This window comes from Bos grunniens, chromosome 16, assembly GCF_055505025.1.
Source record: "Bos grunniens cultivar Pamir isolate PY7600 chromosome 16, Bosgru_T2T1.0, whole genome shotgun sequence".
NCBI classification, from domain to species: Eukaryota; Metazoa; Chordata; class Mammalia; order Artiodactyla; family Bovidae; genus Bos; species Bos grunniens.
In genome coordinates this window covers 5,317,177-5,340,194 of record NC_141180.1, presented here as the reverse complement: position 1 = coordinate 5,340,194, position 23,018 = coordinate 5,317,177, and the positions used below count along the sequence as shown (strand labels likewise).

The 23,018-nt window shown below is 38.4% G+C and overlaps 1 protein-coding gene across 1 annotated transcript in view; it reads right to left on the bottom strand.

Moving 5' to 3' along the window:
• LOC147356078 (membrane cofactor protein-like) overlaps positions 1–23,018 on the bottom strand; it is a 58,571-nt gene that overhangs the window by 12,049 nt on the left and 23,504 nt on the right. The window contains exons 5-11 of the mRNA XM_086345856.1: positions 16,536–16,621; positions 14,006–14,200; positions 6,440–6,622; positions 6,016–6,060; positions 4,868–4,906; positions 2,730–2,768; positions 515–553 (exon numbers count right to left, since the gene is read on the bottom strand). Of these exons, the coding sequence (XP_086201982.1) occupies positions 515–553; positions 2,730–2,768; positions 4,868–4,906; positions 6,016–6,060; positions 6,440–6,622; positions 14,006–14,200; positions 16,536–16,621 (626 nt within the window). The remainder of the gene's footprint in view (positions 1–514; positions 554–2,729; positions 2,769–4,867; positions 4,907–6,015; positions 6,061–6,439; positions 6,623–14,005; positions 14,201–16,535; positions 16,622–23,018) is intronic.

Genomic DNA, 23,018 nt, shown 5'->3' with positions numbered 1-23,018 from the left:
GAATGCAGGAGACCCACATTTGATCCGTGGGTCAGGAAGATCCCCTGGAGAAGGTAATGGCAACCGACTCCAGTACTCTTGCCTGGAGAATTCCACGGACGGACGAGCCTGGTGGGCTACAGTCCATGGGGCTGCACAGAGTGGACACGATGATGTGACTAACTTTCAACTTTCATTTTTCCTATTAGTATCTACTTATATAATTAAAAGCTGCAGAAAGCAATCTATAGGAAATAGAATAAAATCTTAAAAGAAAACTGACTAGTAAAATAAGGCAAAGAAAAAACCTAGAAGAAAATTCCACTTCATGTTAAAAGAGCTTAAATAATAAATTGACCAAAAAAAGATTTCAGAAACTTCATAGAAAAATGAACAAAGTACCAAAATACACGACAGCAGATAAAAAATTCAGCTTTACTGATAATTTAAAAATGTAAATTAGTATATTACATCATTTTCACTCATCACCTTATTAAATTCTAACCAATGTTAGTAAGATAAAGAGGTACTGAACCTGTATGACTTGATGTTGCAGTTGTAGCTGGACGAAGACCTGGAAAAATTGATTGGATTTAATTCACTCATTTCATCAATACAAAATTATAGATTTAATTTTGATGTTTCACTCTTTAAGATTATTTCACAAAATGAATGACTTCTCGGAATGAAAAACATACATCCTTTCCAAACTATGCTATTCTACTTCTGGAAAGTTAACCAAAATGTATATTAACATAAGTACATAAGAATGTATACATACAAAGGTTTACTATAGCTTTGTATTACATAATGGAAATCTTAGAAATTAAGAAATAATAAATCACAAAGATCATCTATTCAGAATACATACATAATGTTTTAAAAATACCATCCGCATAGTATCATGCTACAGATTTTGTATTGTTTCTTTTTCACCTCATATTTTGCCCACATTTTTTCATACACACATAATCACATAATCACACGTCCCTGGAAGGGCATAAGATTCCCAGGTGGCACAGTGGTAAAGAATCTATCTGCTAATGAAAGAGACGAAAGAGATGCGGGTGTCCCTGGGTCTGGAAGATGCCCTTGAGAAGGAAATGCCAATCCACTTCGGTATTCTTGCCTGGAAAATTCCATGGACAGAAGAGCCTGGCAGGCTACAGTTAACGGGGTCACAAAGAGTCAGAGGCGACTGAGCACACACACACAGTCACATATACTTTATGCCATTACATTTCACTAATGATCCTTTTCATAGTCTTTTTCTAACTGATGATAAAAACTCATGTTCTGATGATAAAAATTCTAACTCATGTCCTCTCATGAGGAATTTTGATTTTTATATTTTAAAAAAGGTCTTTGTAATTTATCTTCTTTATAAACCTGCCCTCACAAGTCTGTCTTCGTTTAAACACTAAACTGGATCAGTGTTTTATAAATGCTTTATGAAATGCTTACAGTCAACTCTTTCAAAAGAGCATATCAATATAGTCACCACAGTGCCTATTCCCATTAGGAACAGGTGATTAAACATTGGTGGGTCAATGAGTAAATATACGCAATCTTTATATATCATCCACCAAAAAAAAAAAAATCTCTTTCCCCACAAAACTTCACAGCACTCACCAAGGTACTCAATGAGTCAACTCAGCGAGGGTACCAGGTTTATAGGAATTATAAAATGATGTTCCAGTTATCATGTTAATATGAATAATGCCTCTCACTTCCTCAAAATGTTAGGGCAGAAGGAAAAAAACAAACAAGAGGCAGTAAGTGACATTTGTTTCGAGTCATTAAACAACGGGAAACTGGAACCTATAGAAACGATGTTACTTGTGAGCCAAGCCACACTAGGACCCTGAGTGAGGTCTGCCCAGGCTAATGCTGTTCCTACTGTTCTTGTCTCTTGCTTCTGCTGAAACGAAGAGACGCCAAAGACAGCAGCCCTGAAGTCAGGAAGACAATTCCTTCCACCACATCAAAGTAGTCTCTCAATTCTTAGGCAAGAGTAACTGATCAGTTCCTGTCCCTGCCAGAAAACCTCCATTTCATTTCAATAAATAAGGGCAAATCTTACAAATGTATGTTAGATACTACTTTTGTAATTAAAAGTTATAAAAAGCAATCTATATTCAATAGTATAAAATCTTACAATTTTATACAAGTGATTAGTAAAAATAAGGCAAAGAAAAAAACTAGAAGAAAATTCCACTTCATGTTAAAAGGGTTTTAATGCATATAATGAGTTCTGATAAGTCAACAAGATAATTACTTCTGAAACCACATAGGTAAACGAACAGAGGTGCAAGAATGAGTGAAAGTAGATAAAAAATTCAGCTTCATTGATAATTTAAAAAGCAAAATTAGCACAGGATATCATTTTCACCCATCACCTTATTAAGTTCTAATTATGTAGATAGGCGATGGCACCCCACTCCAGTACTCTTGCCCGGAAAATCACATGGACAGAGGAGCCTGGTAGACTTTAGTCCATGTCGTCGCTAAGAGTCAGACACGACTGAGCAACTTCACTTTCACGACTGAGCAACTTCACTTTCACTTTTCACTTTCATGCATTGGAGAAGGAAATGGCAACCCACTTTAGTGTTCTTGCCTGGAGAATCCCAGGGATGGGGGAGCCTGGTGGGCTGCTGCCTATGGGGTCGCACAGAGTCGGACACGACTGAAGCGACTTAGCAGCAGCAGCAGCAGCAGCAAGTAGATAAGATAAAGAGGTACTCAACCTGTCGAGCTTGGCACTGTGGTTGTATTTGGACGAGGACCTGGAAAAATAAATTTAATTCATCAGTCTCATCAGTACAAAATTATAGAATTGATTTTGGTTTTTCAGTTTTTAAAAAATTATTTCTCAAAATGAAAAATAAATGTATTTTCCCAATTCTGTTATTCTACTTCTGGGAAGTTAACCTAAATATACATTTATATAAGTACATAAAATTGTATGCATAAGAATGTTCACCATATAGCTGTGTATTATGTAGAAGGTAACAAATAATAAATTATAAAAATCCTGTCTTCCTACTCTCTCTTGTTCTTGCTTCTGCTGCAACCAAAGAAAAGAAGATGAGACAGCAGCTCTGAAGTCAGGAAGATAATTCCTTCCACCATATCAGAATAGTCTCTCAAGTCTTAGGAAGAGTAGCTGATCAGTTCCTGTCCCTGCCAGAAAACCTCCATTTCATTTCAATAAATAAGGACAAATCTTACAAATGTATGTTAGATACTACTTTGTAATTAAAAGTTATAAAGCAATCTGCTGGGGACCAGCCCCAGCTGATCCAGGGTATTCGAAGGAGAGACGGCCTAGGCGACTATTTATATGCTAATTAGAGATATAAAGAATGATAGAATGAGGATAGCTCAGTAGGAAAATTCAGTGGAGAAAAGAGGCTGAGTAGCTTGGTTTACGCGGGAGACCAATAAAACTTCAAGACAAGAAGTTTGCACCACTTACATAGGCCGCAGGCGCCCTCTCGAATAGCGGAAGGTGCCTCACCCTAGACACCTTCTCGAGTGGGTCTTAGAAGCCCAGGCATAATTAGTAAGCGTGGTGGGTTCCGCGCTCCAGATGGAGACTCAGCTGGAAGTTAAAGGGAAGAATGACATGGGGAGACCAAGCGTTGGTGAGCAAGGCCCGTAGCTTTATTTTTAACAGGGGCTTTTATACCCTGAGTTACACATAGAGGATAATAGGGGATGCAAAGTCAGCAGTCTTTGAGTCTTATCAAAAACCAGGGTTTCTTTCCTGCAAATTTATCGTATACAAATGGTTTAGGTGATTTACATCATCTTCTGGCCAGAAGGCCTACTAACATTTTATGACTCTTGACAAGGACTTATCAACAAAGACTTATTTTCTCTAAGAGTAATTATTTTAAGGTTTGGCGCCATCTTCCAAAGATAAAATTGCATTCCTATAGGGCAGATGTGTAATGGGCTTACAACAAAGAAAAGAATTTATTACCTTAAGGGTCTAAAGTTACTAACACCAAGGCCACTACTTATTTTTTTCTATATACCAACTATTAATTAATACACATTCAAGGATACAATTCAGGGGATGTGAAAACTTGGCAACAAGCATTGACTCATCAATGAAATCCTTTACTAGTTTATTCTGACAGTTTTTAACTCTCTGAGAGGCTCTAAGCTATTTGAATATCTTAAGCTTCCTGTGCCTCTGGAGGCTAGGAGACCGTAAACAATCGTATGCATAGCTGCAGGAGTCCGGGTAAACTTGTCAGGCGAGTTAGAGAGCCATCTGAGGGGTTTGGATTTAAACACTCCTAATTGCCCAGGAACTTTATTAATTGGAGCTGTAAGTTAACTCTTTGACAGAGAGAGAGCGAGATGGTGGTGGGGGACAGCCCCCAGTAAAGTCAGAGGTGAGAGCACAAAGCAATAAAGTAGGCAGACTCTGGTTTTTTGGGGGGAAAATGCTTGAGAATATCCGGGCGGACTCCTGAGGCTCGATCCCGCCTTTGCGTATGCTGAGCCTCCTTCCTCATGACCTTTGTCACGAGCGGAATGCCTCACCGGCTCCCGGCAGCAATCTATATTCAATAGTATAAAATCTTACAATTTTATACAAGTGACTAGTAAAATAAGACAAAAAAACCTAAAAGAAAATTCCACTTCATGTTAAAAGGGCTTTAACTTACAATGAGTTCTGATAAGTTAACAAGAAAATACTTCTGAAACCACACAGAAAAAATGAACAGAGGTCCAAAAATCAGTGAAAGTAGATTAAAAAATTCAGCTTCATTGATAATTAAAAATGCAAAATTAGCACAGGATATCATTTTTCACCCATCACCTTATTGAGCTCTAGCTATGTAGACAGGATAAAGAGGTACCGGACCTGTCGAGCTTGGCACTGTACTTGTATTTGGAAGAGGACCTGGAAAAATAAATTTAATTCATCAGTCTCATCAGTACAAAATATAGAATTGATTTTGATTTTTCATTTTTTAAAAGATTATTTCTCAAAATGAAAAATAAATGTATTTTCCAAACTATGTTATTCTACTTCTGGGAAGTTAACCTAAATGTATGTATACAAGTACATGAAATTGTACGCATAAGAATGTTCACTATAGCTTTGTATTATGTAGAAGGTAACAAGTAATAAATCATAAAAATGCTGTCTTCCCACTCTTTCCCTTGTCTCTTGCTTCTGCCGCAACCAAAGAGAAGAGACAGCAGCCCTGAAGTCAGGAAATATCAAAATAGTCGTTCAAGTCTTAGGAAGAGTAGCTGATCAGTGGTCGCTGCCAGGAAGTCTCTATTTCATCTCAGTAAGTAGGGACTTTTCCTGCCCTTCAGTTGTTATAAAACTTATTTTCCGCTGCCACACACACACAAAAAAGCCAAGTAAAGAGAAAAATAATAATTGCATGGGTTGGCGGATGTTGGGGGTGAGGAGTAGAAACACCAGTCTTGTTCTGAAGACAGCAGAAATTCCTCAGTTAAAATTACACTATTTAAAAAGAACCAAATTCCTTATTGGCAGGAAAATGAAACACATTCCTGGACCCAGATGATACTCTGTACAGGTGTCAACAGGTCACTTTTAAAATGAATAAATGATCAATGTTGATGATACAGAAAACATACATGTTAAAAAACAGAAGCTGTGGATCTTCCTCTACACTAATACTAATTACAGTGAAACTGGGCATCAGGTGAGCTCTGTTTAAGAGCTTTCTAGACACGAGGCGCTGTGCTCAGTGCTTTAAATGCATCCCATTGTAACTTTGCTATCACACAGTGAGGGAGGCACCCCATCATCACGCGTGTACGTACACAAGTTTATACACATTACCTAAGTTTACACGTCTGGTTTAGTAAGTAATTTTAGACTAAGTACAAAAATGGTTGTGAATGCATTCTCCCTCCTTCTATGACCAAAAATTACAGCGAGTGTAAGTCACCAGACATTTAAAAGATTTTGAAAATTCACAAAGAATTTAAAGGATATTGACAAATATGAGCAGGACTTTATGAAACCTGAAGCATGGGTAGTTGAAGGCTCAGTAGGAACAGCAACTGGCACTGGAAAACAAAAATATAAACTCATTGAATTACTTGGAATTTACCACTTTCTGTTCATTTACACACTTATTTATGTAAAAATGCAATTGCTTTAATTTACACTGAAAAATTTTTCCTATCCATTTTACATGTAAAGATGCTGAACAAGAGAAATGTATGCATCTGTGATGTACATACATCACATTTTAAGAACCTATAAAAGCACAGAAAGATCAAAACAGCAGCTTTCTTCGTGAATTAGTTGGCATGCATGTAACATGGAAATGGCTATAAGACAGATATGAGCACCAAAAGTGTTTCTTTTCTGTTATTCTGTATCATTGAAATTTATTGTCAAAAAAAAAAAAAAAACCCAATAAGGAGAAAGACACCTTCGTACCTTTAGTACACGTTGGTAACTTGGGCTCCCAAACACTGTTTGCATTACAGACAATTGTGCTGCTGCCATGAAGGTAAAAACCCTGGTTACATTTAAATACAACTTGCGCTTTGTAGTAAAATTTTCTTCTAAATCCCGATAATATCATTCCATGTTCAACAACTGGATAGTCACATTTGACCACTGAAAAGTGGAGAAATTCCAAAATTAATGGAAATCTGCTTCACATAGGAGCAAAAATCTAGTGCAAAGTAATAATTACCAGTGGGAAGAAAGAAGCAAGGAATGAAAGGCAGGGTGTTAATTAGAAAAAAAAAAAAAAAAAGACTGTATTTGTGCATTCAACTTCCAGGGAAACAGATTTAGAGGGATCTAATAATGTTTTTCTACTAGGAACAGACAATCATTATAGTTTATTGACTTCTCTACATTTTTTTTTCCCCAGTGCTGACAAGTTTTGAAAAGGTCTGACTGTCAGATACAAATTCAGGGTAAGTTCAAAAGTGACTTTTGATATTCTTCAGCTCTAGGATTTTTTTCAGCTCATGCTGAGACTAATTACATACCTTGTTCTTTTAGAAAGATAGTAAAGACTTTTGGAGAAGGTAATAGTTGGGCTCAAATTTAAAAGTTTAAAAGAAGCCAGTTATGAAAAAAATAAAAAAGTTTTCATATGGCAAAAACACACAGGAATTGGGATGTTCAAGAAATACAAAGGCCAATGTAATTAGGACAGCGTTTTCCAAACATTTTGGACTACAATCAAGAGATCAGGAAACAATTTTTAAGTTGTAAAGCAGTATACAAGCACGCAGACCCAAGATCAGGTTTCAAGTTAATACTTAGCTTCACACCAGTGTGCTCTGCTACTTCCCATTCTACTCTGCTTCTCCAGACTTCCCTGGTGGCTCAGAGGTTAAAGCGGCTGCCCGCAATGCGGCAAACCTGGGTTCGATCTCTGGGTTGGGAAGATCCCCTGGAGAAGGAAATGGCAACCCATGCCAGTACTCTTGCCTGGAGAATCCCATGGACAGAGATACAGTCCACAGGGTTGCAAAGAGTCGGACACAACTGACCGACTTCACTTTCTCTTTCTGCTTCTCCAGAAGTAAATTACAGATCATGACACTCTAGCTTGACTTCAGGATCTACGAATAGGTTTTGCAGAACTTGGAAACAAAGCAAAACCAAAAAGCGCTGGACTGGGCAGTGACTTCAAGAGAATATCTTATGAGATTAAATCTGCAATAGATGCAAGTGAAAAAGTGGAGGTGGTAGTCACTCAGCCTTGTCCGACTCTCTGAGACCCTACAGACTGTAACCCGGCAGGTTCCAATTGACAGGAAATTCTCGCTTGTTTCCAGAGCGGGATGATTATGATAAGGATGCTATGAACATTCTCATGGAGGTTTCCATCTGTACATGTTTGCACTTGACTTGGATCACTGAGTTATTCCTTGAAGTGTTAGTCCCTCAGTCACGTCCAACTCTTTGCAACCCTATGAAACATAGCCCACCAGGCACCTCTGTCTACGGGATTCTCCAGGCAAGGATACTGGAGTGAGTTGCCATGCCCTTATCTAGCGGATCTTCCTGACCCAGGGATTGAACCCTTAAGTGGATGCTTAACTGTATAAAATATTGCTAAATTGTGTTCCAAAATGGTCATACCACTTTGCATTCCTAACAGTAATGTATTGGAGTTTCAAATACATCATATCTGTACCAAAATATGGAATTGTTAGTTACTGTTTTTAATTTCAGGCATTCTAATAGGTTTTAGTGGTTTCTCATCATGGTGTTAAATTAAGTTTCTGTTATTACTGATGATATTGAGCAACATTTCATATACTTCACTGGCATTCACATTTCTTCTTGGGTGAAAAAATTCCATTCAAATATGTTCCCCCCTTTTTTTTGTAAATTGGGCTGCTTCTTTCATATTGTGTTTTAAGAATTCTTTGTTTATCATAGTTTGAAGTCCATTCAGAAATGTCCTTGGCAAACATTTTATCCCAGTCTATGGCTTTTTTTTTCTTTCTCCAATGTGTTTGAGAGCAGCAGTTCTGAGATTTTAAGAAGTCTGGTTTATTTATTTTTCTTTAAAGGATAATGCTTCTAAGGTTTTCAAAGCAATCTTTGGTTACTCATAAATATTTTCTATCTCTTCCCATAAAGTCTTAGAGTTTAGGTCTTACATTTGAATCTATGATCAAATATCTTTTCCAATCACAAATCAACCGCAGAAGAAAACTGGAAAAAAATGCCACATGGAAACCAAAAAATATGTTACTAAACAGTCAGTCATTCACTGAAGAGATCAAAAAAATATAAAAATATTTTTAAGATTAATGAAAATGAAAATGGTGTGTTTCAAATCTGTGCAACACAGGAAAAGCAGTCTAAGAGAGATTAAAGCCACACAGGTTTACCTCAGGAACAAGGAAAGTCTCAAGTAAACAACTAAACTTACACCCATAGCAACAAAAGAACAACCCTCCCCAAATGTGTACAAGGAAGAAAATAATAAAGAACAGAGCAGAAATAAATGAAATTGAGTAAAAAACAATGAAGATAAGAGATGGTTCATTGAAAAGATAAAATTGATAAACATATAGCCACACTCATCAAGAAACAAAAGAAAGGGTACAAGTAAATGAAATAAAAAATAGACATTACAACCAATACCACAAAAATACAAAGGATCATAGCTAATACTATGAACAATTATACATCCAAAGTTGGAAAGCCTAGAATAAACGGATAAATTCTCAGAAACATTCACTCTCCCAATACTAAGTCCAGAAGAAATAGAAAATGTGAGTATGCTGACTACTAGTAATGAAATGGAATCAATAATCAAATAACTCCCACAAACGGAATAAGGATTATGTGGGTTCACAGGTGAATTGCAATAAACATTTAAAGAGCAGTTAATTTCTACTTCGAAAGACAGTGTATAGAAATGAATACAGTGAGCCATAGCCTAGGGGAAAATAGAACCACCGTATGATCCAGCAATTTTACTTCTGGGTATTAATCCAAAGAAAACAAAACACTAATTCAGAAAGATTTGTGCAGCACTTTTTTCATTACAGCATTTTTTTTTTTTTTTAACAATAGCTAGCAAGGTAATGCTCAAAATCCTCCTAGTTAGACTTCAACAGTACGTGAACCAAGAACTTCCAGATGTACAAGCTGGATTTAGAAAAGGAAGAGGAACCAGAGATCAAATTGCCAACATCCGTTGGATCATAGAAAAAGCAAGAGAAGTACAGAAAAACATCTACTTCTGCTTTATCAACTACTCTAGAGCCTTTGACTGTGTAGATCACAACAAACTGTGGAAAATTCTTAAGGAGATGGGAATACCAGATCACCTTACCTGTCTCCTGAGAAACCTGTATGGAGGTCAAGAAGCAACAGAACCGGATAAGAAACAATAAACTGGTTCAAAATTGGGAATGGAGAATGTCAAGGCTGTATATTGTTACCCTGATCATTTAATGTATATGCATACTACATCATGTGAAATACTAGGCTGGATGAAGCTCAATATGGAATCAAGATTGCCAAGAGAAATATCAATAACCTCAGATATGCAGATGACACCACCTAATGGCAGAAAGCTAAGAGGAACTAAAGAGCCTCTTGATAAAGGTGAAAGAGGAGAGTGAAAAAGCTGGCTTAAAACTCAACATTCAAAACAAGAAGATCATGGCATCCAGTCCCATCACTTCATGGCAAAAAATAGAAACAGTGACAGACTTTATTTCCTTTGGGCTCCAAAATTACTGTGGACCGTGGTTGCAGCTCTGAAATTAAGACGCTTGCTCCTTAGAAGAAAAGTTATGGCAAACCTAGACAGTGTATTAAAAAGCAGATACATTACCTTGCCAACAAAAGTCCTTCTAGTCAAAGCTATGATTTTTCCAGTAGTCATGTATGGATGTGAGAGTTGGACCATAAAGAAGGCTGAGTACCAAAGAATTGATGCTTTTGAACTGTGATGCTGGAGAAGACTCTTGAGAGTCCCTTGGACTGCAAGGAGATCCAACTAGTCCATCCTAAAGGAAATCAACTCTGAATATTCATTGGAAGGACTGAAGCTGAAGCTGAAGCTCCAATACTTTGGCCACCTGATGCGAAGAGCCAACTCACTGAAAAAGACCCTGATGCTGGGAAAGACTGAAGGCAGGAGGAGAATGGGACGACAGAGGGTGAGATGGTTGGATGGCATCATCAACTCAATGGACATGAGTTTGAGCAAGCTCTGGGAGATAGTGAAGGACAGGAAATCCTGGTGTGCTGGAGTTCATGGGGTTGCAAAGAGTTGGACACGACGTAGTGACTGAACAACAAAGTATGGAAGCCGCCTGAGGGTAGTAATGGATGAAAAAGATGTGGTATGTATACAATGGAATATTACACAGTCATAAAAGGAATGGAATCTTTCCATTCAGGACAGCATTGATGCACCTAGAGGATATTATGCAAAGTAAAATGTCAGTCAGAGAAAGACAAATACCACATGATTTCATTTATATGTGGGATCTACAAAATAAAACAAATGGACTAACAAAACAAAACAGAAATAGGTTCATGGGTACAGAGAACAAGTGATAAACTGAGAGGAGGTGATTGGGAGGATGCACAAAATAAAAGAAGTGGATTAAAAGGCATAGACTTCCGGTTATCAGATAGATAAGCTATGAGGTTACGACATACACAATAGACACATCATGGTGATCAACTTGCTTTGATCTTGTAAATGTCAAATCGCTGTCTTGTACGCAATCTGGTTTTGGCCTCAGAGCAATGCTGTCCTCATGAAACGAGTTGAGGATTCCCTCTTCTTATATTTTCTTAAGGCTTTGTGTAGAACTGCTACCATCTATTCCTTAAATGTTTGGTAGAATTCCCCAGTGAGGACACAGGGTTTATAGTGCTCTTCGGGAGAAGGTTTAAGTTGTCAAATTTATAGGCATACAGTGGTTTGTTTTCTTCCTTATTATTCTTCAAATGTCTGTAGGATATTTTGTGATATTCTCCTTTTCACTCTTGTTATTGGTAATTTGTATCTTTTTTCCTGTCAGACTGTCTGTAAGTTTATCTACTTCATCTATTTTCTCTAAGAACCAGGCTGATTTCTTTGATTATCCCTGTTTTGTGTCTCTTCTCAATTTCATGGATTTCTAACTATTATTTCCTTGTGTTTTCTTGCTTTGGGTTTAATTTGTTCTTCTTTTTTAGTTTCTTATGGTAGAACTTAGATGATTGATCTGAGAATTTTCTAACATAAGTATTTCACACTAAAAATATCTTTCTGAACAATACTTTTGCTGTATCCCACCTTTCGATATATTGATCTGTTGTGTTCTAATTTTTATTTGATTCAAAACACTTTCTAGCTGTCCTTTTGACTGCTTCTTTGACTCATAGGTTCCTTAGTAGTGTCTTGCATACTTTTCAAATATTTGGGAATTTTACATATAACTTGCTTTTTCTATGATCCAGCGAATGTTGGCAATTTGATCTCTGGTCCCTCTGCCTTTTCTAAAACCAGCTTGAACATCTGGAAGTTTATGGTTCACGTATTGCTGAAGCCTGGCTTGGAGAATTTTGAGCATTACTTTACTAGCATGTGAAATGAGTGCAACTGTGCAGTAGTTTGAGCATTCTTTGGCATTGCCTTTCTTTGGGATTGGAATGAAAACTGACCTTTTCCAGTCCTGTGGCCACTGCTGAGTTTTCCAGATTTGCTGGCATATTGAGTGCAGCACTTTCACAGCATCATCTTGCAGGATTTGAAATAGCTCAACTGGAATTCCATCACCTTCACTAGCTTTGTTCATAGTGATGCTTTCTAAGGCACATTTGACTTCACATTCCAGGATGTCTGGCTCTAGGTGAGTGATCACACCGTCGTGACTATCTTGGTCGTGAAGATCTTTTTTTGTACAGTTCTTCTGTGTATTCTTGCCACCTCTTCTTAATATCTTCTGCTTCTGTTAGGTCCATACCATTTCTGTCCTTTATTGTGCCTATCCTTGCATGAAATGTTCCCTTGGTATCTCTAATTTTCTTGAAGTGATCTCTAGTCTTTCCTATTCTGTTGTTTTCCTCTATTTCTTTGCATTGATTGCTGAGGAAGGCTTTCTTATCTCTTCTTGGTATTCTTTGGAACTCTGCATTCAGATGGGAATATCTTTCCTTTTCTCCTTTGCTTTTTGCTTCTTTTCTTTCCTCAGCTATTTGTAAGGCCTACCCAGACAGCCATTTTGCTTTTTTGCATTTCTTTTCCATGGGGATGGTCTTGATCCCTGTTTCCTGTACAATGTCAGGAACCTCCGTCCATAGTTCATCAGGTACTTTGTCTATCAGATCTAGTCCCTTAAATCTATTTCTCACTTCCAACATTCAGAAAACTAAGATCATGACATCTGGTCCCATCACTTCATGGGAAATAGATGGGGAAACAGTGGAAACAGTGTCAGACTTTATTTTTTGGGGCTCCAAAATCACTGCAGATGGTGACTGCAGCCATGAAATTAAAAGACGCTTACTCCTTGGAAGGAAAGTTATGACCAACCTAGATAACACATTTCAAAGCAGAGACATTACTTTGCCAACAAAGGTCCATCTAGTCAAGGCTACGGTTTTTCCAGTAGTCATGTATGGATGTGAGAGTTGGACTGTGAAGAAAGCTGAGCACCAAAGAATTGATGCTTTTGAACTGTGGTGTTGGAGAAGACTCTTGAGAGTCCCTTGGACTGCAAGGAGATCCAAGAAGTCCATCCTAAAGGAGATCAGTCCTGGGTGTTCATTGGAAGGACTGATGCTAAAGCTGAAACTCCAATACTTTGGCTACCTCATGCGAAGAGTTGACTCATTGGAAAAGACCCTGATGCTGGGAGGGATTGGGGGCAGGCAGAGAAGGGGACGACAGAGGATGGCTGGATGGCATCACCGAATCGATGGACATGAGTTTGAGTAGAATCCAGGAGTTGGTGATGGACAGGGAGGCCTGGTGTGTTGCGATTCATGGGGTCACAAAGAGTTAGTTGGACATGACTGAGCGACTGAACTGAACTGAATATTCCATTACACACATACACTATACCACACCACATCACACCACATCTTCTTTATCTATTCATATAGTGATGGATACTTAGTGGGTTAGTCTTTTAATATTCCTGTAGCCAGAAGTCTCAGAGATCTTGTAATACAAGATAAAATTTTCTTATTTCTTAAGCCAGGGTGTGTTGAGTTTTCTGATGCTTTCAAACAAACAAGAAAACCAAAAAGTTGTAGCTCATGCATATACACAGTAGCTCATGATGTATAAATTGGAATGCCAAGGACATGTGGAGTGACTGGTGGGGAACTCTGCAACTAGACTTATCTTTTAATTTGATTTGACCAATATTAAATTAAATTAGAAGTCAATTTAGCAAGAGGAGTAACTTTATGACTGTTTTGTTTACTTGTAGGTAAAACTATTTATGAAGTGCTTCCATGATCTTTGCAGACTCAGGAGGAAATAAATGGAAATATTATTACCTTTACACTCCGGAGGATCACTGCTCCATCTGTCATAATCAACACAAATAAGCGTACTCTCTCCAACAAGGGAATATTCATCTGGTCCATTTGAAGGATCACACATATAAATTACTATCTCATTATACTGATATTCGTCCTTGTAAACGGTAAATCTTCCATTTTTTATATTTCCAGGTGTGGAACACAAAATCTCTTTAAAGGGGGGAAAAGGACATGAAGCAAAGATAAAATAGTGAGACAGCATTAGCGAAGTCCTGAACTTCCTTCAAATAATTCATAACATGTGATTAATATAAGCTAGCTGTGAATCCAATATCCAATTAGAAGAAAGTCTCTATGTCAAAACGTACTATTTCAAATTCAAACGATTAATTTAGAAATTAACTTTTAGAATGAAGCTTATTCCTGAAATATGACATACATATATTTATCTGCAAGGCCATTCTAAGTTTTGTTTTCACCATCATAAAAGAGGCTGACAATTTAATGCAAAAATGTACTTGTGATTAAAAATAAAACTCTGTGCTAAGAAAATCCTTTATGATTTAGAAATATCTCCACTAACAAATTGATTGTTAACATTAATACTATTACTATAATTAAGACTATTACTGTCATTTTTCAGTTTCATCTCTTTGAGAGTATGGTTAAATTTTTCAGAGGTTACTGTGTGATTGTAAACTGTGTGATTTTGCAATAGGCTGAATCCAGATGTCTTCCTTTAAGCCAGATATGAAAGTAATTTGCCGACTCCCTTGGTGTACAGAGGATAGGAATCCATGTGTCAGTGCAGAGGACATAGGTTTGATCCCTGGTCTGGGAAGACTCCACATGCTGTGGGAAGCTAAAGCTTGTGGGCCACAGCCATGGAAGCCAGAGGGTTCCAGGGCCTGCAACCCGCAGCTAACGAGCCCTGCACTGCAGCCACTGAAGCCCTGCATCCGGAGCCTGTGCTCCACACCGCAGGGAGAGGCCTGCACACCGAAATGAAGATCAGCCTCACACGGAAACATGCAAAACCACCGGTCACTACAGAAATTCAAATCAAAACGACAATGAGATATCACCTCACACTGGTCAGAATGGCTATCACCAAAAAATCCACAAACAACAAATGCTGGAGAGGGTGTGGAAAGACGGAAACCCTCCTGCACTGTTGGTAGGAATGTAAATTGGTACAGCCACTATGGAGAACGGTATGGAGGCTCCTTAAAAAACTAAAAATAGAGCTACCGTATGACCCTGCAATCCCACTATTGGGCATATACCTAGAGAAAAACATGGCTCGAAAAGATACATGCCCCTCAGTGTCCATTGCAGCACTGTCTACAGCGGCCAAGACATGGAGACAACCCAAATGTTTATCGACGTAGGAACGGATGAAGGAGAGATGGTGTATATATATATACAGCCAGTGAATTAGGCCATTCACAGCAAAATACAGACGGACCTAGAGAGTGTGATCTGGAGTGAAATAAGTCAGACAGAGAAGGAGAAACGTCATATGACATCCCTTGTATGTGAAAACTAGAAAGAAATCATACAAATGAACTTACTTAGAATACAGAAAGAGACTCACAGACTTAGAAAACGAACTCATGGTTGCCGAGGGGAAGGGATAGTTGAGGACTTTGAAAAGCTCATGTACACACTGCTATATTTAAAATGGATAACCAACAAAAACCTACTGTATAGCACATGGAACTCTGCTCAATGTTATGTGCCAACCTGGATGGGAGGGGGCTTTGGGGAAGAATAGATACATGTGTATGTACAGCTGAATTCCTTCACTGTTCACTGAAACTATCACAAAATTATTAATCAACTATACTCCAATACAAAATGACTTTTGTGTAAAAATAAATAAATTAATTAAATAAAATAAAAAAGAGTAGCCTCTTGCTCACAGTAACTAGAGAACACCTGTGCATAGTAACAAAGACCCAGCATAACCAAAAATAAATTAACTTAAAAAAATTAAAAAGTGTGCGTGGAATCTAGAAAAAAATTAAATAATATGGAAAAAGGTAAAACAGTACTACAATTCTATTTGGTCTAAAATCTTTTGATTTTTCATAAAAATTTGTTGCATATATTTACATGTATTAAGATTACTCTCCTTAAAAATGAATTAATAATTATTTAAATTTTTTTCAGCTTTAATTAATTCCAGTATAATATTAATATCAATAGACATAACCCATATAAAGAAAAGCTCTTGGATGTCTACTTTAGTTTAAAAGAATAAAGGGATCCCTGCATCAAAGGGGCTTCCCTTGAGGTTCAACTGGTAAAGAATCTGCCAGCGATGCGGTAGACCTGGGTTCAATCCCTGGGTTGGGAAGATCCCCTGGAGAAGGAAAAGGCTCCCCACTCCATTATTCTGGCCTGGAGAATCCCATCGACGGTATAGTCCTTGGGGTCGCAAAGAGTCAGACACAACTGAGCACCTTTCACTCACTCACACTCACCACATCAAAAAGTTGGAGAAATGCTGCTCTATATTCTAAAGAGAGGATGTACTTACTTTCACATATTGGGGAATCATCATTCCAGTTCACATTATTTTCAGAAATTTCACAATATAGAATTCTTGCTCCAATCAGATAAAAACTAAATGAGAAAAGAAAAGTTACTATGTTCTTTAGCAATTAGAAAATGTGGATAAAAATGAAAAAAATGTTTATAGGGTTGTCTTTCTACACTATAGTAAATTGAGGAAGACATTTCTTAAAATATCATAGATACGCTAAATCTGGAACTCAATTGAATAGAGAGTTTCTGCATGTGGACCCACTTTGCCTACAGTAAAATGTGTAACTGTGAAGAAAGCTGAGTGCCGAAGAATCGATGCTTTTGAACTGTGGTGTTGGAGAAGACTCTTGAGAGTCCCTTGGACTGCAAGGAGATCCAAGCAGTCCATCCTAAAGGAGATCAGTCCTGGGTGTTCTTTGGAAGGACTGATGCTAAAGCTGAAACTCCAATACTTTGGCCACCTCATGCGAAGAGTTGACTCATTGGAAAAGACTCTGATGCTGGGAGGGATTGGGGGCAGGAGGAGAAGGGGACGACAGAGGATGAGATGGCTGGATGGCATCACTGACTCGATGGACGTGAGTCTGAGTGAACTCCGGGAGTTGGTGATGGACAGGTGTTGGGAAGCCCGGTACAAAATAGCCGGTTGCGGGAAGTCCTTGGGAAAATGGCAAAGGGCCAGAAATATCCCGGCTTGGTGTGCTCGGGCAGAAAAACATCTCCTGCTTTTGGTTATGCCCGGCGCCAAGATTTAATAATAAATATTAAGGATGTTGCTTGAGAAAACGGGTTATGGGATAAGCACACGGGTCACTTAGAGCGTGCTGTCCTGGAAATATTTTTACTGATTAGGTGTTAACCCCGTACGCGCTCTGCTGGCTGTATACTCTAAGCTCTTTGTTCCTGCTTTTATAAAAAGGCTTGACTGCAGAAATAAACTTGTCAGTCCGTGCAAGAGACTGTCCGAGTGTCCTTTCAGGTTTGTCGCTTCCAAGTCCCAGGGAGAAAATCCCCAACAAGTGGCGCCATGAACAGGGACTTGAGAGGAAGGCTGAACAAAGCGACGAGCCCCTGCAGAAAGAGGCAAGCAGGATGGGACAACATAGCAGTGAAATTCCTTTCATTTCTATAATGCATCATTTTTTGAAACAAAACGGTGTTAATGTTTCAAGAGATCAGTTGAACGACTGCTATCATATTTTACTGGGCCAATTCATGGTTCCCAGAAGAGGGGACACTCAATCTAGACATATAGAAAAGGGTTAAAAATAATGTTTTGCGAGCATATCGGCAAGGGTTACATGGTCACTCATACGGGCTATCATAGAACAAATTGAAGGGCATAACGTTAATTTGGAAGTGAAAAACTATTCAATCTTAACATGAATATGAGCATAAGGAACAAGATATGCAAGGTGCTTTGAAATATAAGAATGTTATGCTCAATCAGACACAATCCTTAGAAAAACAACTGAGACATATATACAGGATGTGTCAAAACTGAAGCCACTTAGAACAGAGGTCATTTCATTCAACAGACAGCCCAAACCTGAGGTTTCCCCTTCTGCTCCGCCTGTAACAGCAATTGCTACCTTTGCTCATACTAATCATTTCACTCCTCCTCGGGAGATGCCTGCTTGCGCTTTCCCTTTCCCAGTGCAATTTAATCAACCTGCCCAAGGCCAAAATACTTGGGCTAATCTAGATTTTGGCATGTTGTCTAGCTTTAAGAAAGCATGTATTCTGTATGGACCTACTTCTCCTTACTGTATAGAATTTCTCAGAGGATGGGCTGACCATTGGATGCCATATGATTTTTTTCAAGTAGCAAAGATGGTTTTCAATCCTCAACAATTACTTCAATGGCAAATATGGGTTAATGATGAGGCCCAACAAATGCTGATTGACCAGCAATCTCATGGTAACCCTGCAAATTTAACCTACGATATACTCACTGGAACAAGAGCCATGGCCGATATGATTGCACAATTAGCTAATATTACCCCTCAGATGTTACATTTCATTAAAGAAACTGCCTGCAGGGCGTAAGCAAAGGTTGATAGCACTAACTCTGATGGTTCATTTGTTAAGATTATTCAAGGACATGAGGAGGAATATTCTCAATTTATAGGAAAATTAAAGGATGCAATTGAGAAATATATTAAGGATGTGACTTTATAAAATATTATTTTAAAACAACTTGCTTTTGAAAATGCTAATGAGGAATGTCAATCCGTGCTCAGACCAATTCGAGAGACTGGCTCTCTTATGGAATATTTGAAAGCATATAAGGACATCAGATCTATGTCCCATAGAACAAAATTGGCAGCATTGGAAACCTTTAATGTACAAAAAGCTGCTAATGCCAAATGTTTTAACTGTGGGAAGCCCAGCCATATTTAAAAACAATGTCACATGCCAACACAGGCTGGAAAAAATAATACTACTTCTAATAAGAAGAGACTCCCCCAAAAATATGTCCAAGATGTAAAAAGGGGTTCCATTGGCTGAATTAATGTCATTCTAAATTTGATAAGGATGGAAACACTTTGAACCCCGGTGCACAGCAAAAACAACAGGGAAACTGATAAAGGGGCCATCCTCTAGCCCCACTACAAAAGGAGGACCTAGCGTTATGACGCTACAAGCAGCTACATCTAAGAGTGCTCGTATTGATATACCTAGTCCTTATAATATGGAATTAATAGAATTATACAACACTCACAAAATTCCCACTGGATATTATGGCCTGATTCCACCCGGGACAATGGGACTGATTTTGGGACATAGTAGCTGCACAATGAGAGGTTTAATGGTATTGACTGGTGTTATGGATGAAGATTATGAAGGGGAAATACGTGTTATGGTAAATGTTGTGAAAATGGGAAATATATACTTACAAAAAGGGGAACGTTTTGCACAATTATTACTTTTGCCATATGTCAAACCAATGAAGGCATCTGATAAAGTTCGGCAGGGAGGCTTTGGCAGTACCAACCTTACTGCTGCACTACCCACCTTATTAAAGGAACATCAGAAACCCATACTTACTTTACGCATACAGGGAAAAAATTTCACAGGCATGTTAGATACCGGAGCTAACATTTCAATCATTGGAGCTGCAGAATGGCCCCTCGATTGGGGTAAGGTTGTGGCTCCTTCTAGACTATTAGGAGTGGGTGAAACTGATGCCACACAAACTTTTGTCAGTGCATCCTATTTACAAGTGTGTGGCCCTGATCAAATTGTAGCTTATCTTAAACCATATATTACTAATATCCCTATCAATTTATGGGGATAGGATTTTCTTGAACAAATGAAAGCCACAATTTCTTTAAATGAACCTTTTTAATGGGGGCCATTGAGTTAACACTGCTGCCTCTCGATTGGGAATCTAAAACCCCAGTATGGACACCTCAATGGCCCCTAACTAAAGAAAAATTGGCAACTCTTACACAATTAGTAAATGAACAATTACAAAAAGCTCATATAGAACCTTCATTGTCCCCATGGAACTCCCCTATTTTTATAATAAAAGAGAAATCAGGAAAATGGTGAATGTTAATAGATTTAAGAAATGTTAGTAACACCATGTCACCTATGGGGCCCTTACAACCCGGATTGCCCTCCCCTTCTATGGTACCAAAAGGATGGTCTATAGTTATTATTGACTTACAAGACTGCTTTTTAACTATACCTTTGCACCCTAAAGATAGAAAACATTTTGCCTTTTCAGTTCCTTCTATAAATCACATGGCTCCTGTTAAAAGATTTCAATGGAAGGTGCTACCTCAGGGAATGATGAACTCTCCTACCATTTGCCAATATCTCATATCTGTTTTATTACAACCTATTAGAGATAAATGTCCTACTGCGTTTATAATTCATTACATGGATGATATACTTCTTTCTATGAAATCTGAACTCTGTTTGCAACAGTTACAATGAAGTTACTACTACTCTTCAAAATCATGGCCTGCTTGTTGCACCAGATAAAATTCAATGGAAAGCACCCTTTAATTATTTAGGACATGTTATGGAAGAATCTAAAATCAAACCTCAAAAAACTCAAATTTCTGTGCAATCTCTATGCATGCTGAATAATTTTCAAAAATTGCTAGGAAATATTAATTGGCTACGGCCATCTGTTGGCATCCCCACCTATGACTTACAAAATCTATTTAAAATTTTAGAGGGATCCCCTGACCCTAATAGCCCTAGGCAGCTAACAAAAGAGGCCAAAGAAGAACTGGCCTTTATGGAGAAACGCATTCAACAATCTTTTTCAACTCGGCTAGATTATGATCAACCAGTTTCTTTATATATATTCCCCACTGAACATTCGCCCACTGCAATTATAGCTCAACATAGCCCAGTAGAATGGGTATATTGAGAAAATAGGGCACTTAATTGTGTCAGGAAGAAGCCATATACAAACTTTGGATTTGATCCATATGCAATACATGTTCCCTTGACAAAAAAGGAATTGCAAATTACCTTACAGTATAACTTGACCATGCAAATGGCATTAAGTGATTTTCAAAATGTTACCTCATTTCATTTGCCGAAAGGAAAATTATGGGACTTTCTACAATGTACTAAATTCATTGTAATTAATATCATTACATCCCAACCTATTTCCAATGCACCCACCTATTTCATTGATGGCAACAAGAAAGGCATTGCAGGGATTGTCGGCCCTGATATCAAAGAGAAATTACCCTCTACCTATTCTTCAGTACACAGAGTTGAATTGTATGCTTTATATGCTCTTTTGTCGCTTCAACCATTATCCTTCAACGTATATACTGATTCCAAATACCTTGCTTCCCTTTTTCCTGATTTTGTTACCGCCTTTTTATACAACCTAGGTGAAGAATTATATACTCTCTTTTCATAGACTCGAGCTTTAATTCACTCACATACGGAACCTTTCTTTATTGCACATATACGTGCTCATTCAGGTTTACCTGGCCCTCTGGTTGCAGGAAATGATGCTGTTGACAGGCTCATAGCTCCCATTTTTATGTCTGCCAATGACGAACACGCTAATCTTCATACCAGTGCTAACAGATTGCACTCTAGATACCATATTCCTCTCACTGAAGCACGGCATATTATTAAAGCCTGTGATGTCTGCGCCCCTCTGCGCTTACGAACTATGATTTCAGGAGTTAATCCCCGGGGGCAACAGCCTAACTCCCTTCGGCAATCTGATTTCACTCACTGCTCCTTAGGAAAGTTTTCTTTGCTTTTTATCTCAGTTGATACATTTTCAGGCTTTATCTGGACAATACCTGTCTCTTCAGAATCCAGTAAACACACCATTTCCACACTCTTACTCACCTTCCCCATTATGGGGATTCCTTCTGTCTTGAAAACAGACAATGGACCTACATTCACCTCACATTCGTTTCGTTCATTTTTATCAGAATGGAACATAACACACGTTACAGGAATACCCTATAATCCTCAGGGTCAAGCCATTATTGAAAGAGCCCACCGCACCCTAAAAACTCATTTATTAAAACAGTAAGGGGGAATATAGAAGAGGAGATACACTTCTTATCCCATGAACCCTCAATTACTATTATCTTTAACTCTTTATTCCCTGAATTTTTTAAACTTAATAAAAAATAATTCTGACACTCGTGCAGAAGACAAAAACAGCAAATTAGAAATCAATACACCAATATGGTATAAGCAGTTTAATCAATGGCTGCCAGGAATCTTACGACTTCTAGACAAGGGTTATGGTCCTGTCGTTACAGATGGAGAGGAAATCTGGGTTCCCCTTCGCCATGTCCTTTACCGAGAAGGACCCCAAGACCAGACTCCCTCGGCAAGTGACGAAGTTGACACGAAGGGTCTCATCAATGACTTTGGAGGAGCCAATGAGGAAACGCCATCGTCTGAACCCTTACCCGACATGGGCTCAAGTGAAAAACATGACTCGTCAGGCTGAGCAGACACTGAAGAGTACTGGAACTCCTATGACTCCAGATAAGCTGTTTCTGGCAATGTTAGCTGTTCTTTCCTGTTCCTCTGGGTAAGTGCAGAATATGCTTATTGGGCATACATACCCAACCCACCACTTCTCTCCATAGTGGATTGGGTAGATAAAGCCCCTATGATCTTTACCAATGATAGCATGCATTTTCCAAGTCCCTGGTCCATAAAGCGACCAATCCATGAAGAAGATGCAGGAAAGCCAATCAACATTTCCGTGGAACTCAAAACCTTGCCTATCTGTTTCGGATCTCACCCCCTTTGCATGACTATCTTCCCACAGTGGTGGGCATACTCTGCCAACAGTGGGACTGCTTTGCATCTGGGAATGTTTGCTACGGCATCTTTCTTACTTAATGGCTCCAAGTGACATTATCCAGGCCAGATAGCCAACTATTCGAACATGCTTTTTCAACCAGAGGAACCTTCATGTCACACTGTATCTTGGAGAAGAAAACAGGAGATA